Raw genomic sequence first — 14,554 nt, forward strand, 5'->3', positions numbered from 1 at the left:
AAACGACAGTAGCTCAAGGAAGATAGAAACTTCTTGTCTAGAACATAAACGTTCTAGCTGGTGTGGTGGCTTTGTCATGTCATCTTCCAGGTTTCTTCTAGCTTGCTCTTCTACCAGATTTAGCTTATCGCCATGCTTGAATGGTATGGTGATACATTTTTCCTTTTTTGTGTACTGGAAATCAAACTCAAGGGCATTCTACTTCTGAGCTACATCCCCAGCCTTTTCGAGATTTTTATTTTGAAGCAGGGTCTTGCTAAAGTTGCCAAGGGTGTTGGTAAATTGCTGAGGTTGGTCTCAAACCTGGGCCTCTCAAGTAATGGAATTACAGACATATGCCACCGAACCCAGCTCATTGATATATCTCAAGTTTTTTTTTTTTTTTTTTTTTTTTTTTTTTTGTATTCCAACCACATAAGGAAGGAAGAGATAGAATGGGAAAAAGGAAATTTGCCACTTCTGTTTAAAGGCACAATTTCAAACTTAGGCATATAGCCATTTCTAGCTTCAAGAGACTCTGGATAACATTGTTTTTAGTCTGGTTGCTAGGTACCTGTAAAACATTTTATTACTAAGGGAAAAAAGGGAGAGTAAAAAAAGGGGAGAGGACAACTAGCAGTCTCTGCCCCTAGTCTTTCTTTGGTTCTACATCCGCTGTGGTAGGCGGAATAATGCCCATCCCCCAATGTCCCTTCTCCAATCCCAGAATCTGCAAATATGATCGGTTAAATGTCAAGGGAAATTAAGTTTCCAGTGGAGTTAAGTTTGCCAAACAGCTGATATTAAGATAGTATATCCAGGGTTATATGGAGTTTATGTAATCCTAAGAGTCCTCAGAGGTAGAACAGACTGGGATTTAGCTCAGCATTACCACCACTAAAAACAGTAACAAGGATGGAAGAAAGTGGAAGAGGAGGTCAAAGCAGTGTGATAGGACATCTTGACCCTAGATTTAAAGAAAGAGAAAGAAAGCCAAGAACCAAGGGATACGATGGCCTCTAAAAGTTAGAAAAGACAAGGAAATAAATCTTTTCCCTAGAGCTTCCAGAAAGGAGCACAGCTCTCCTTACATCTGGAGTTTAGTTTAGTGAGACTAGTGTTGGACTTTAAACCTGTAGAACTGTATGCTAATATGCTTGTATGTTTTGTTTACTTATTTTTCTTGATTTCTGCAGTGCTGGGGATTGAACCCAGAGCCTTGCTCATGCTAGGCGAACACTTTGTCACTGAGACCTTGTGTATGTTTTACAGGGAACTAAGTTTGTGGTAATTGTTTTTTTAATAGCAATAGAAAATTATTACAGATTTTGTATTAGAAATGGAGTGCTAAATTGGGTGTTGATGGCATACGCTTGTAATTCCAGCATTTGAGAGGCTGAGACAGGAAGATCGGGGTTCTCGGCCAGCCTCAGCTACTTAGTGAGGCCCTTTGCAACTCAGTGAGACCCTGTTACAAAATAAAGAATAAAAAATTAGGCTGGGGCCGGGCGTGGTGGTGCATGCTTGTAATCCCCGCGCTTGGGAGGTAGAGACAGGAGGATCACGCAGGTTCGAAGCCAGCCGCGCGTGCTGGCTTAGGAGACCGTGTTTCCAAATAAAAATGTAAAAATAGGTCTGGGAGTATAGCCCGGAGGTAGAAGGGCTTTCAGGAACCCCAGTACCACCAAAAAAAAAAAAAAAAAAATTAGGCTGGGGTGTAGCTTGGAAGTAGAATGCCCCTGGGTTCCATCCCCAGTACTGCAAAAAAAAAAAAAAAAAAAAAAAAAAAAGAAAAAAGAAAAGAAATGGAGTGCTGCTATATAATAAGTACCTAAAAGTGTAAAAATGGCTTTGGAATTGGGCATTGAGCAGAAGCTGGGAGAAGTTTAAGGAGCATGGTATGAAAAATCTAGATGGCCTTGAATAGACTGTTAGTAGAAAGGGATGTTAAAGGTGCTGCTCATAAATCTCAGAAGGAAGTTAGAATCATGTTATTAGAAATGTGAGAAACAGGCAACATTTTTCTAAAGTGGCAGAAAACTTAGCAGAATTGCATCCTACAGTTGTGTGGAAAGCAAGATGTGGAAAGCAATGAAACTGGACCTTTAGCTGAGGACATTTTTTCCGAAAGGATCAAGCAAGTGTATCAGGCCCTGTGCACTATGTCCCCTGTGTAGAAGGCTGTTCTTCCTCTACCACCCAAGGTGGCCCCCTTATTTCATTCAGATCTTAGCTCACATGTCAACTTCCCAGGGGCTTTTTCTGATCACTCTTACCTCTGTATCTAAAATAGTACCTCCATCACTTTCTATCCCCTACCATTATCTTAATTTCCTTTAGTACTTATAACTATCTGGCAATATACTTTAAAATTTGTATTCCCGACTGAAATATAAACTACACGATGACAAATAATTCACCTACTATTATATTTCCGACACAGACTTATACCTAGCACACGATAGGCATTTGGTTAATTGAATGACTAATTTTTCCTCTGTTCATTTTTTGTTCTGCCATTATGTGCCCTACTTTAAAGTTCCTTTATCATTCACATCTCTGCCTTCCAGGAGCTCTTTAATCTCTATTCTATGTACACAAATAAGTTTGGTTCAGGGCACAAAGGACACCATTTGTTTAGAGGAAGTGGCAGAAAGGATTACTAGGCAAAAATGGAGTAATTCAGTGTTAATCGGATTTAAAAGAATGAATAAAATTTATTTGGCGTATTAGGTAGAGGAGGAGAGGTAGCCATTCCAAGGTATATAGCGCGTGTTCAGGCAGAGAGCAAGTTTTATTTGGGGAACTAGTAGCAGTTTGGTATAACTGGTATAGTGGGAAAGGTGGGAAAGAAGACTCTAGGTAAGTAGGGAGAACTGAGAATATAAAGAGCTTTTTATTGCATGCTAGCAAGTGCACGGGATAAAGTTTTTCTCCAGGATCAGGAGAAAGGTTTCTAGGATGGGACTGACATGACTGGCATTCACTCTGGCTGTTCATTCTAATGCTATCAGCAGTAAGAAATTTAGCTTGAAGCAACCCCAATGAGAGCATGAATGAGGAGTTATTGAGGGAAAATAAAATGAAAGGATGAAAGGGCCTGTCATAATTTTATGAACAAATTAAGATCATACAAATTTTGGCCTTGCTTCTATATTTTAGAAAGCAAACCTATAAAATAAATCTGCCTTTCCTATTGTGAAAAAAATACTGACTTGGAAACCCAAGTTGCTCAGTTTGGAATACAGTTTATTTTTCATGTTTGTCATTTGATCCCTTAGAGTTTTTTTTAAATGTGGTCAGTTTTTTAGTGACTAATCACCCCTGGATAAGGGAATAACAGTATGTGCTGAACATGCAAAGTTGATATAAGAGCTTATGCACAGGCTTTAACACATCGCTCTAGTTTTTATATGAGATGTTATTAATCATAAACTTTTTATACCACTGTACAAATTTAGTAGAATTTATTAGGAATTTCAGAAAATAAAATTTTACAACTATAGCTAATACATAATTTAAATAACAAAATGGCCTCTCTTTTACTTTTAAATAGAATGAGTTTATACCCAGTAGCATGCTTTCTGAAAACAATGAAGCATTTCCATTCATTAAAAATGTATTTATCAATAAAATACATAATAAAGTATAATTTGTAGCATAAATGTAAACTAGTCAATTTATTTCCATTACCCATTTTATGATTTACCTTTGTGGTTACAGTGTTTTAAATCATTAATAAATGCAGAAATATATGATATATTTACAGGAGATTCTAAAAATTAGTGATTCCATTAAAATAGTTACTGTCAGACTTCATCAGTATTTTCTTTGTAAACTGGATCCAACATCAGGAGACAGACGGGCCTTTGGCTGGCTGTTCTGTAACATAGTTTCAGAATATTCTTTTACTGAAGTATTCATAGACTGTAACAGGGGAATATTCGAACAAATGATAGATCTTTATAAGACTAAACTCATAATTCAAATCCAAATGCTACCTATATACCAATCCCAACAAAACTGAGTACCACTCTATGTAAGGTATCATATTATAATAAGTATATTTTTGCAATACCGGGGATGGAACCCAGGGGCATTCTACTTCTGAACTATACCCCCAGCCCTTTTTTTATTCTTTATTTTGAAATAGGGTCTCACTGAGTTGCACAGGGCCTCATTAAGTAGTAGCACACGCTTGTAATCCCAGTTTGAGGACAGCCTCAGCTAGTAAGGAACTCAGTGAGACCCTGTTTCAAAATAAAGAATAAAAAATTGGGCTGAGAGTGTAGCTCAGAGGTAGAATACCCCTGGGTTCCATCCCCAGTATGGCCCCCCGCCAAAAAAAAAAAAAAAAAAAAGAATAAAATAGGGTTGGGGGAGTAGCTTGGAGCTAGAGTCACACACACACACACACACACACACACACACACACACACACACTATAATGGCAATGGCAGGGATTTTGAGGTTGCCCAGGAACAATCCAATGATACTGTATTGATTATTCGCATGTTGTGTCTATTAGAATGAAAACTATTCTTTCTTGTTGCAGCCCTCGAATAGGTCATGACTCATGGCAAGAACTCAGGGAGTGTCTGTTCAATGGACAAAAAGACACTAATATGATAAACTCTACAAAAAGAAAAAGCCTGCATGGTTGCCAAAAGGGAAATTCTAAATTTGGGGCAGGTCCACTTGGACTAAAAAAGCCTTTCCAGATGGATGATAATGGGTGAAGCCCTGAAGAGTAAGTGGAGAAATGAAGATAAGAGAACTTGTCCTGAGGAGCAGTGTGGGCAGTTGGGCCTCGGAAGCGCGCCGGGAGGTCCAGGGAGACTTGCCAACTACTCAACACAAGGAGAGTTATGAGTTGAGAGCAAGCAGAGGTGAGCTGGAAGGGTCTCAATGCATCTCTCCTGAGTTTTAATTTTATCTCTTAGGTGATGAGTAACCACTGAAGTTGAGCTTTAAATAGGAGACTCTCTTTAAATATATTCTAAAGAGATTATTCGGGTGATGGTGGTGGTGGGAAAGATGCATGGGAAAAAACAAACCTGGAGGCAGTTGAAATGTTCCAGATTAAACATGATACATTTAAAAATAAATTATAATGATTATCATTTTAATTGTACATATTTAAGACATACAGTGTGAGGCTTTGATAGGTGTAGCCAATGTATGTTGATCAAATTAGGGTAATTAGCATTTCTATCTCTTTATACTTGTTCTTCTGTGTTTGTGTGTGAGGAATCAAACCCAGAGTTTTGAGCATGCTAGGTGAGCATTATCATTGAGCTATACCCCCAATCCTCTTTAAACTTAAAATTATTTTCACAAACATATAATAGTTGTACATATTTAAGAGGTAGCATGTGTTATTTCAATATATGTAAAAATATGTACTGATTAAAATAAGGTAATTAATTTTCCATCTCCTTATTATTACTTTATGTTTAGAGACTTCCAGCTCTTCTCTGTAGTGATTCACAAAATAGATAATACATTATTGTGAAGATAATAAATCCTTTTTTTTGTGGTTCTGGGGATTAAACCTGGAGGCATTCTATCTCCAAGGTACACTCCCAGCTCTATTTTATTTTTATTTGGGAACAGGGTTTCACTAAACTGCTGAAAGCCTCACTAAGTGGCTGAGGCTGGCCATGAACATGTAATTCTCCAGTTTTAGCTTACCAAGTACTGGGATTATAAGCGTGTGCCACCATGCTCAGTGAACATGATAAATTCTTAAACCAAGATGCTATCAAAGCCAGGCATGGTGGTGCACACTTGTAATCCCAGCATTTGGGAGGGATTCCCTGTCTCAGCTTCCCAAGTACTAAGATTACAGGCATGCACCACTACACCTGGCTTGAGAAATACAACTTAAACAAATAAGATGATCAGAATAATGTTAAAAATAATAATACAACCTAAGCTGGGTGTGGTGGCACACACTTTTAATTCCAGTACTTGGGAGGTTAAAACAGGAGGATTACAGGTCAGCCTCAGCGACTTCGTGAGGCCTTCTGCAATTTAGCGAGACCCTGTTTCAAAACAAAATATAAAATAGGTCTGGGGATGTAGCTCAGAGGTAGGATGTACCTGAGTTCAATCCCTTGTACCATACAAATAATAATAATACAACCTATTATGTATTTAGGATGTTCTATGTTATAGGCACTGTTTTAAATAATTTACAAGGATGATTATCTTACATACTCCTCATTGGTACTCTATGAGAAGATGTATTTATTATTCAGATGACTGTGAGTACCGAATGAAGGGATGGGGATGGTGGACTGCAGTTTATGATGGTGATGATGATGATGATGATGATGATGATGATGATGATGATGAAATCTCAGACTTGCGTTTGCTCTAAGCATAGGGTACTGAATGCGCACGCTATAAGAGATACTGGAAAGGCTCTCCTGCTCAAAAATATTTTCCTCACCCAAGTGTTAGTGTCTGGAATTATACTATTAGAAAATCATAATTATTTTCAACAAATAGCTTCTTTAATGATTTAAGCATTAAAATAATTTTTAGAATAATAAATAATTTAAAAAATTATGCTGTAGTTTTTATTTTTGTTTTGAAATAGGATCTCACTAGGTTGCTGAAAATCTCCCTAAGTTGCTGAGGCTGGCCTCAAAGCTGCAATCCTCCTGCCTCAACTTCCCAACTACTGGGATTAGAGGTATGCACAGCACCACACCTGGCCTGCAATTTACAGTTTTGCATTTATAGGCACACAGTTCACTTTCTTGCCTACGAGGAGAGACCCCAAATCAACACAACTTAGCACTGTAGCAGAAAAGAAGCCTAAAAAATAACACAAAGGGGTAAATATGCTCCTGTCCTCCAAAAAGTATACATATGTTGGGATGTTGTAATTCTGGAGTCTGGTTCAGAAAAATAAAATAGCCACAGAGGACATTTTATTCAGACAACTAAGGAATTTTGAATGTGGAATGTATATCAGCTAATACTATTGTGTCATTATTAATTTTCCTGAATATCATACTAATATTGTGGTTATGTAGGAGAATGTCTTTGTTCTTAGGAGAATATGTATGCTAAAGTAGCTAGAGAGGGAATATTATGATGCCTGTAACCCCCCTCCTCCCTCTCCCTCTCTCTGAAGTTCTGGGGATTGGACCCAGGGGCATTCTATCTTTGAGCTACACACCCAGCCCTTTTTATTTTGTTTTGAAATAGGGTCTCATGAGGCTCCTGAGAGCCACCCTAAGTTGCTGAGGCAGATCTTGAAGCTGCAATCCTCCTGTCTCAGGTTTCCAACTACTGGGATAATAGGCATGCACCATTATACCTTGCTTGCAATTTACTTTTTAACAGTTAATAAAAATGTATCTTTCTAGGCTGGGTGTGGTGGTGCACGCTTGTAATCCCCAAGCTTGGGAGGCTGAGACAGGAGGATCACACAGGTTCGAAGCCAGCCTCAGCTACTTAGTGAGGCTCTCAGCAACGTAGTGAGACCCTGTTTCCAAATAAAGTATAAAATAGGTCTGGGAGTATAACTTGGAGGTAGAAAGCCTCTGGGTTCCACCCCAGTACCACACACACACACACAAAAAAATGTATCTTTCTGTGTGTATATGTATCTATCTCTATTCTACATATTTATCTGTCTATCTATTTCATAAAGTAAGCATAGAAAAATATCAACAATTAGTGAATCAAAGTGCAGAGTAAAATAACATGAAATAAAAACAATAGGAAAACAGCAGACAAGAATAGAATGTCCAAATATGCATTCAGGATATGACAAAACAATTATGGTATCATTATTTAAACAGTTAATAATTATTTGATATCACATTATATATTAAATTATATATAATTTTAAATAATATACATATTATTTTATTTGCTAGTACTGAGGATTGAACCCAGGGGTGTTCTACTTCTGAGCTATACCTCAGCCTTTTTATTTTTTATTTTATTTATTTATTTATTTATTTTTGGTGGTACTGGGGTTCTTGGAAGCCCTTCTACCTCAGGGCTACACTCCCAGACCTATTTTATATTTTTTATTTATTTGGAAACAGGGTCTCTTAAGCCAGTCAGACTGACTATGAACCTGTGTGATCCTCCTGTCTCTGCCTCCCAAACACGGGGATTACAAGCGTGCGCCACCACGCCCGGCTATTTTTTATTTTGAAACAAGGTCTTCCCAAGTTGCTGAGCCTGGCCTTGAACCTATTATCCTCCTGTCTCATCCTTCTACATACTGGGATTACTGTTGTATGCTACTCTGCTTTGCTAAGAATTCTGTTTTTATGTAATTTTCTTTGAAAGTAAGTGGAAAGTTATGACATATGTTAGGGATATGGGTAAGGGCAGAGATCACTACCAATGTTAACTTTCTAGCAATGGTCCCATTAGACCACATAATGAAAATTACTTGAAGACTGGTATGCTAATACCTGTTTCTGCTCTCACAACTGATAAAATACTCTACATGTAACAATCTTTGTATTCTCATTTTTAAAATGAGATGATATTTACTTGATTATTTATGAAACATCTTAGTATGATAAAAAGTTGGTTGAGGTGAAAAACTATCAATATCAATATCAACAAAAATTGGTATCAACAAGGGTTCTTATTGATATATACATGACATCATGACACTTCCATAAAAAGGAAAAAAGAATTCTTCAAATACTTACCAGAAGTGGTATTATTTTTAAAGTATTTTTGATGGATGGATTTTTGCAAATGGTTTCTTGTACATCTGAAAAATTATACCATGACACAAAAAATAATTTAGTTATGTATACTGAAAAAGAAAGATGACTAGTAGATAAATATTAAGTTCTGTGTCAAAATATTCAAAATTGATTAAGAGACTTTTTCTATTGACATCCAAAATAGTCACTATACTATATATTAGGTACAAAAGTAAATTAATTTCATAAAAACCTTTTTGATGAAATGGAATTCCTATAGAACATTGACTATCATATAACAATCTTGATTCAAATGTTTTCTTTACCATTTTGCTTTTTTCATTTTTTAATTTTATTGGTGCACTATAGTCTCACATCATAATTTGGATCATGTTGAAAATGGCATATATTCACAAAGTATTTGGTGCCCCTCCTTCCCCTTTTCCCTCCCTCCCAATACTGAGTGTCCAGGTTCCCAATGTTATATTCACATAGGTCCAACACTGCGACACATAGGCACAGACAAAAAACTTTCTCAACAAGACCCCAAAGGCACAAGCAACTAAAAAGTGAATCAATATGTGGGATTGCATGAAACTGAAGAGCTTTTGTACAGCAAAGGAAACTATCAAGAACTTCAACCGAGAGTCAACAGAATGGGAGAAGATTTTTGCCAACTACTCCTCTGATAGAGGACTAATATCTAGAATATACAGAGAACTCAAGTAACTCAGCACTAAGAAAACAATGTAATAAAAAATGGACAAGTGAATTAAATAGACACTTCATGAAGAAACTCAAATGGTTAATAAATGCATGTAAAAATGCTCAACATCATTAGCAATCAGAGAGATGCAAATCAAAACTACCCTGAGATTCCACCTAACTCCAACTAGAATGACAATCAATCAAAATACAAACAATGCTTGTAATGCCAACATTTGAGAGGCTGAGACAGGAGGATTGCGGTTTGCAGCCAGCCTCAGCTACTTAGAGAGGTCCATTGCAACTCAGTGAGACCGTTTCAAAATAAAGTATAAAAAGTATGCTGAGGGTGTTGCTTGGAGGTAGATTGCCCCTGGATTCCATCCCCAGTACTGCAACAAACAAACAAACAAACAAACAACCAACCAAACAAACAAGCAAGCAAGCAAACACACACACAACAAATGCTGGCAAGGATGTGGAGAGGTGGGAACTCTAATACATCGTTGGTGGGATTGCAAATCAGTGCAACAACTTGGAAAAACTGTATGGAGGATCCTCAGAAAAATGGGAATGAACTTACCATATGATCTAGCAATACCACTTCTGAATATCTACCCAAAAGAATGGAAACCAAACTACCAAACTAATGCATGTGTATCTATGTTCACAGCTGCACAATTCACCATAGCCAAACCATGGAACCAGCCAAAATGTCCATCAACAGATAAATGGATTAAAAACTATGGGATATGCACACAATGGGATTTTACTCATTCATAAAGAAAAACACAATTACATTATTTATAGGGAAATGGATGGAACTGGAGAACATTATGCTAAGTGAGATTAGTTAGCCACAAAAAATAGAAATCAGATGCTCTCCCTAATATGCAGAAGCAAGGGAGAAAATGGGTCATAGGAACCACAGATGAAGGAACTCTAGATGAAGAAGGAGATAGTATAAATGAGCAAATAAGGAGACCTAAGGGAATGGGAGGGGGGAAGAGGGAAATTCTCTAATGCACATGATGTACTTTAACAAATATATCACTATCAAGTACTAAGCCAAACATAAGAAGGAGGGAGTGGGAGGGAATGGGGTGGGAACTGGGTAAGGGCTAACTGGGTGATGTATGCATGTATGTCTCCACCATCTTATACCTCATTAAGATATATGACTAATATATACGACTAATGCACCAATAAAAAATAAAAAAACAATGTTATATTCACATGTATACACATATTTGAATGTAGCTTTTCCATGAATAAACCTTAGCCTTCTTCCTCCCCTACACTTCCTTTCTGGTTTCACTGAGGTTTCCCCTCCATTATCTGGAATCCCTCTGGTATCCCTAATACTCCTTAGATTGAGCATATTAGAGAAAACATATGTCCTTTCTTTTTCTGTGCTTGGCTAATCTCACTTAACATAATGTTCTCCAGGTCTTTTTATCTTCTTGCAAATAACATGATTTTGTTCTTCTTTATTGCTGAGTAGAATTCCATTGTGTGTATTTCACATAATTTTGCAATCCATTCATCTGTTGATGGAGACCTAGGTTGGTTCCATATTTTGGCTATTATGAATTGTGCTGCTATTAACATGGGTATGCATATGTTACTGTAGTTCTCTGATATCAACCCCTTTGGAAAGATACCCAGGAGTGGTATAGCCAGATCATATAGCGGATCAATTTTCAGTTTTCTTTTCTTTTTTTTTTTTAATTTTATTTTATTGGTGCACTGTATTCATACATCATAGTGGGATACAAACTTTTGTAGACATACATGCACACATCGCCCAGTCAGCCCCCACCCAATCCCCACCCCATTCTCTCCCCATCCCTCCTTCCCATGCTTGGCTTAGTGGTTGACATCTAGTATTATAACAATTTATCCAAAATTAAGAATGATAATCTCACATAACAGTTTCATTTGTCTGATACCAAGCGTTTGATGATTTAAAGATAGCATTTCAATATTTCTTTTTGCTTTCTTTCTTACTAGAGCATATTTTTTCTGTTTTTTTTTAGGTGAAACTATCATATATTTATATATTTATTTTTCAGAAAAAAATCTATCCTAATATGGAATATGAATTCTAGATACCCAAAACGATCTTGAAAAAGAACAAAGCTAGCAGATATATATTTTCTGATTTCAAACCATATACAGCTACAATAATTGAAACAGCGTAGTACTATTCTAAAGGCAGATATATAGACCATTGGAGTTAAATACAAGCCTAGAGCTAAATTCTTCCCTATATTGTCAAGTTATTTTTGACAAGGTTTCCACGAACATTTGGTGGTGGAAATAATAATCTTTTAACTAAATATTGTTGAAAAATAATAATTACATGGAAAAGAATAAAATTGGACCTTTACCTAATCCCATATACAAGTATTAACTCAAAATAGATAAAAGACCTAAATATAAATCTTAAGACTATAAACTTTTAGGAGAAAATCTGGGTCATAAAACCTCACAACATTGAAATTGGCAGTGATTTCTTGGATATGATTTCAATGGCACAGGCAACAGAAGAATATACAAACTCCCTAAAAAATAAAAGAAAATATTGTATATCCAAAGACAATGTAAACAGAGTTAAAAGTTACTAATAGAATTGGATAAAATATTTCCAAATGCTATATCTGAAGGTATATTAATATTCCAACTAGAAATCCTAAAAATTAACAACAATAAAGGCAAACAATACAACTTAGAGATAGGTAAAAGACTAACATAAATAATGAATCTCCACAGATAACCAATCTTAGTTGTCTGTTGGATGGAAACTCTTGTTTCTCTGGTTCTGGTGAGTGTTACCTATTTCTTCTTTGTAGTTAATCTCTTTGAGTATTTTCTCTAGCGCTGGTTTTGAAGACATAAATTCCTTCAGTTTCTGTTTGTCATGGAAGCTTCTTATTTCTCCATCTAATTTGATAGAAAGTTTTGCTGGATAGGAAATTTTTGGCTGGAAGTTGTTTTCTTTCAGAGTTTGGAATATGTTACTCCAAGCCCTTCTGGCTCTCATGACTTGGTTTGGGAAGTCTGGAGTGATTCTAATTGGTTTGCCTCTGAATGTCAGTTGGCCCTTTGTTTTTGTTGCCTTTAAGATTCTCTGCTTGGCTTCCACATTGGTCATTTTGACAATTATATGGCGTGGGGATCCTCTTCTCCGATCCTGTCTAAAGGGAGTTCTATAAGTTTCCTGGATCTGTGTATCAACCTCTTGCTCTATATTTGGAAAATTTTCTGCTATTACTTCCTTGAAGAGATTGTTGATCCCTTTGGTATCACTTTCTTTTCCCTCCTCTATTCCAATTATTCTTAGGTTAGCTCTCTTAAGATGGGCCCATATTTCTTCAATGTCAGATTCCTGCTGTTGGATATTTTTTTCTAGATTAGAAACTATGCATTCATTTTTGGATTGCTCATCTTCTAAGAGCGAGATTCTGTTCCCCATGTGGTCTAATCGGTTGTTTGTGCTTTGAATTGAGGCCTTTACTTCATTAATTGCATCCTTTATCTCTTTTTGGCTCTCTCTGAGTTCTTTTCGAAGCACCTCTATTATTTCTACAGTTACTTTCCTGATTTGATCTTCTAGAAATCTCTGATTTTCTGTTTTATCAGGTTCTGATGTTGTGGGGTTGTGCACATTCATTACTCCAGTGTTATTCCTCTTTCCCATGATTTCGGAGGTTTGTGCCTTCTCTGGGTTCTTCCCTTGGGTCACTATGGCTTCACTTAAGGTGCTCTGGATCTCGAGTCTGTATTATCTCAGACCCCACTGCAACCACTAACCAATCCTTTACTGGGTTGTATCACAGAGTCTCCGACCCAGAGAGTCGATAGAGGCTGCTTTAGACTGTGGGGGGTGCCAGGTTGCACGTTCTCCTATGGTGTGATATCTCTGCCACCACCACTCCCTCACTGGGTCAAGTCCCAGGAGGCCCAATACTGCGATTTCTCCTCTGTGGCCCGCAATTTGACTCACTGTTCTTGAGTACGCAGATGTAGCTGTACTGGACTCGGTGAATTCACTGCTGCTGCCGCCGCCGGTGGCAATATGGCGCCTCTGCCACGCCCTCGGCCATGAAGCTGGCGTATTTTTTCTTCTCTGGTTTTGATTTCCACTCTGAATCCCTGCAGCGTGTGCTGAGCTCAGCCACTGGGAGCTTTAAATGCTGTCTGCGCCGAAAGATCCCGCCTGGCTGTTCCGCAGCGGCTCTCCTGGCTTGCTGTAGCCGTCCGTTGAGTTCGCCGCTGCCGCCGGCAGTATGACGCTGCTGCCGCGTCCTCGGGCGCGTGTGTCTCCTCTGTGGCCCTGAGCTCTGTTCTCAGTCCGCTTTCTCTCTGGAGCCTGGTGGTTTTTTTTGTTTTTCTGGTGATGTTGTTTTCTGGCTATGAAAGGCGCTCTTTTTGTGGTAATGGAGATTGGTTGTTAGCGGGACTCTTAAGCCCCGCTTTTCTCGGTCGCCATCTTCCCGGAAGTCCCCCCCTCCAGTTTTCTAAGGAATCTTTACACTGATCTCCATAGTGGCTGAACTAGTTTGCACTTCCACCAACAGTGTAAAAGAGTTCCTCTTTCCCCACTTCCTTAACAGCATTTGTTGTTGTTTGACTTCTTTATGCCTGTTACTCTAATTAGGGTTAGATGGAAAATCAGGGAAGTTTTGATTTGTATCTCCCTGATGGCTAATGATGTTGAACATTTTTTTCATGTATCAATTGACCATTTGTATCTCTTCTTTTGTGAAGTGTCTATTCAATTCAGTTGCCCATTTCTTAATTGGGTTATTTGCTTTGCTAGTGTAGAGTTTTTTGTGCTCTTTGTATATTCTGGTTACTAGCCCTGTATCATTGTGGTGGATGGTAAAGATCTCCCTTCTTCTGTAGGCTTTCTCTTTAGATTCTTGATGGCTTCCTTTGATGAACAAAAACTTTTTAGCTTGATGCTACTCCACTTACTACTTCTTGTTTTAATTTCCTGTGCTTTGGAGGTCTTACTGAGGAAGTTACTACCTGTGCCTATATGTTGGAGTGTTGAACCTATGCCCTCCTTTAGTAGCTTCACAGTCTCTGGTCTGATTTCCAGGTCTTTGATCCATTGTGAGTGGAATCCTGTGCATAGTGAGAAGTAAAGATTTAGTTCCATC

At 37.7% G+C, this 14,554-nt stretch overlaps 1 protein-coding gene across 1 annotated transcript in view; it reads right to left on the bottom strand.

The window, feature by feature from the left end:
• Positions 1-3,798: 3,798 nt before the first annotated feature.
• The window catches only part of CEP126 (centrosomal protein 126), a gene marked incomplete at both ends in the record, with an annotated part of 77,052 nt that continues 66,296 nt past the window's right edge, over positions 3,799-14,554 (bottom strand). The window contains 2 exons of the mRNA XM_080700573.1: positions 3,799-3,861; positions 8,679-8,743. Of these exons, the coding sequence (XP_080556699.1) occupies positions 3,799-3,861; positions 8,679-8,743 (128 nt within the window). The remainder of the gene's footprint in view (positions 3,862-8,678; positions 8,744-14,554) is intronic.

Source organism: Muscardinus avellanarius (genome assembly GCF_963383645.1).
Source record: "Muscardinus avellanarius genome assembly, chromosome: 1".
Taxonomy (NCBI): Eukaryota; Metazoa; Chordata; class Mammalia; order Rodentia; family Gliridae; genus Muscardinus; species Muscardinus avellanarius.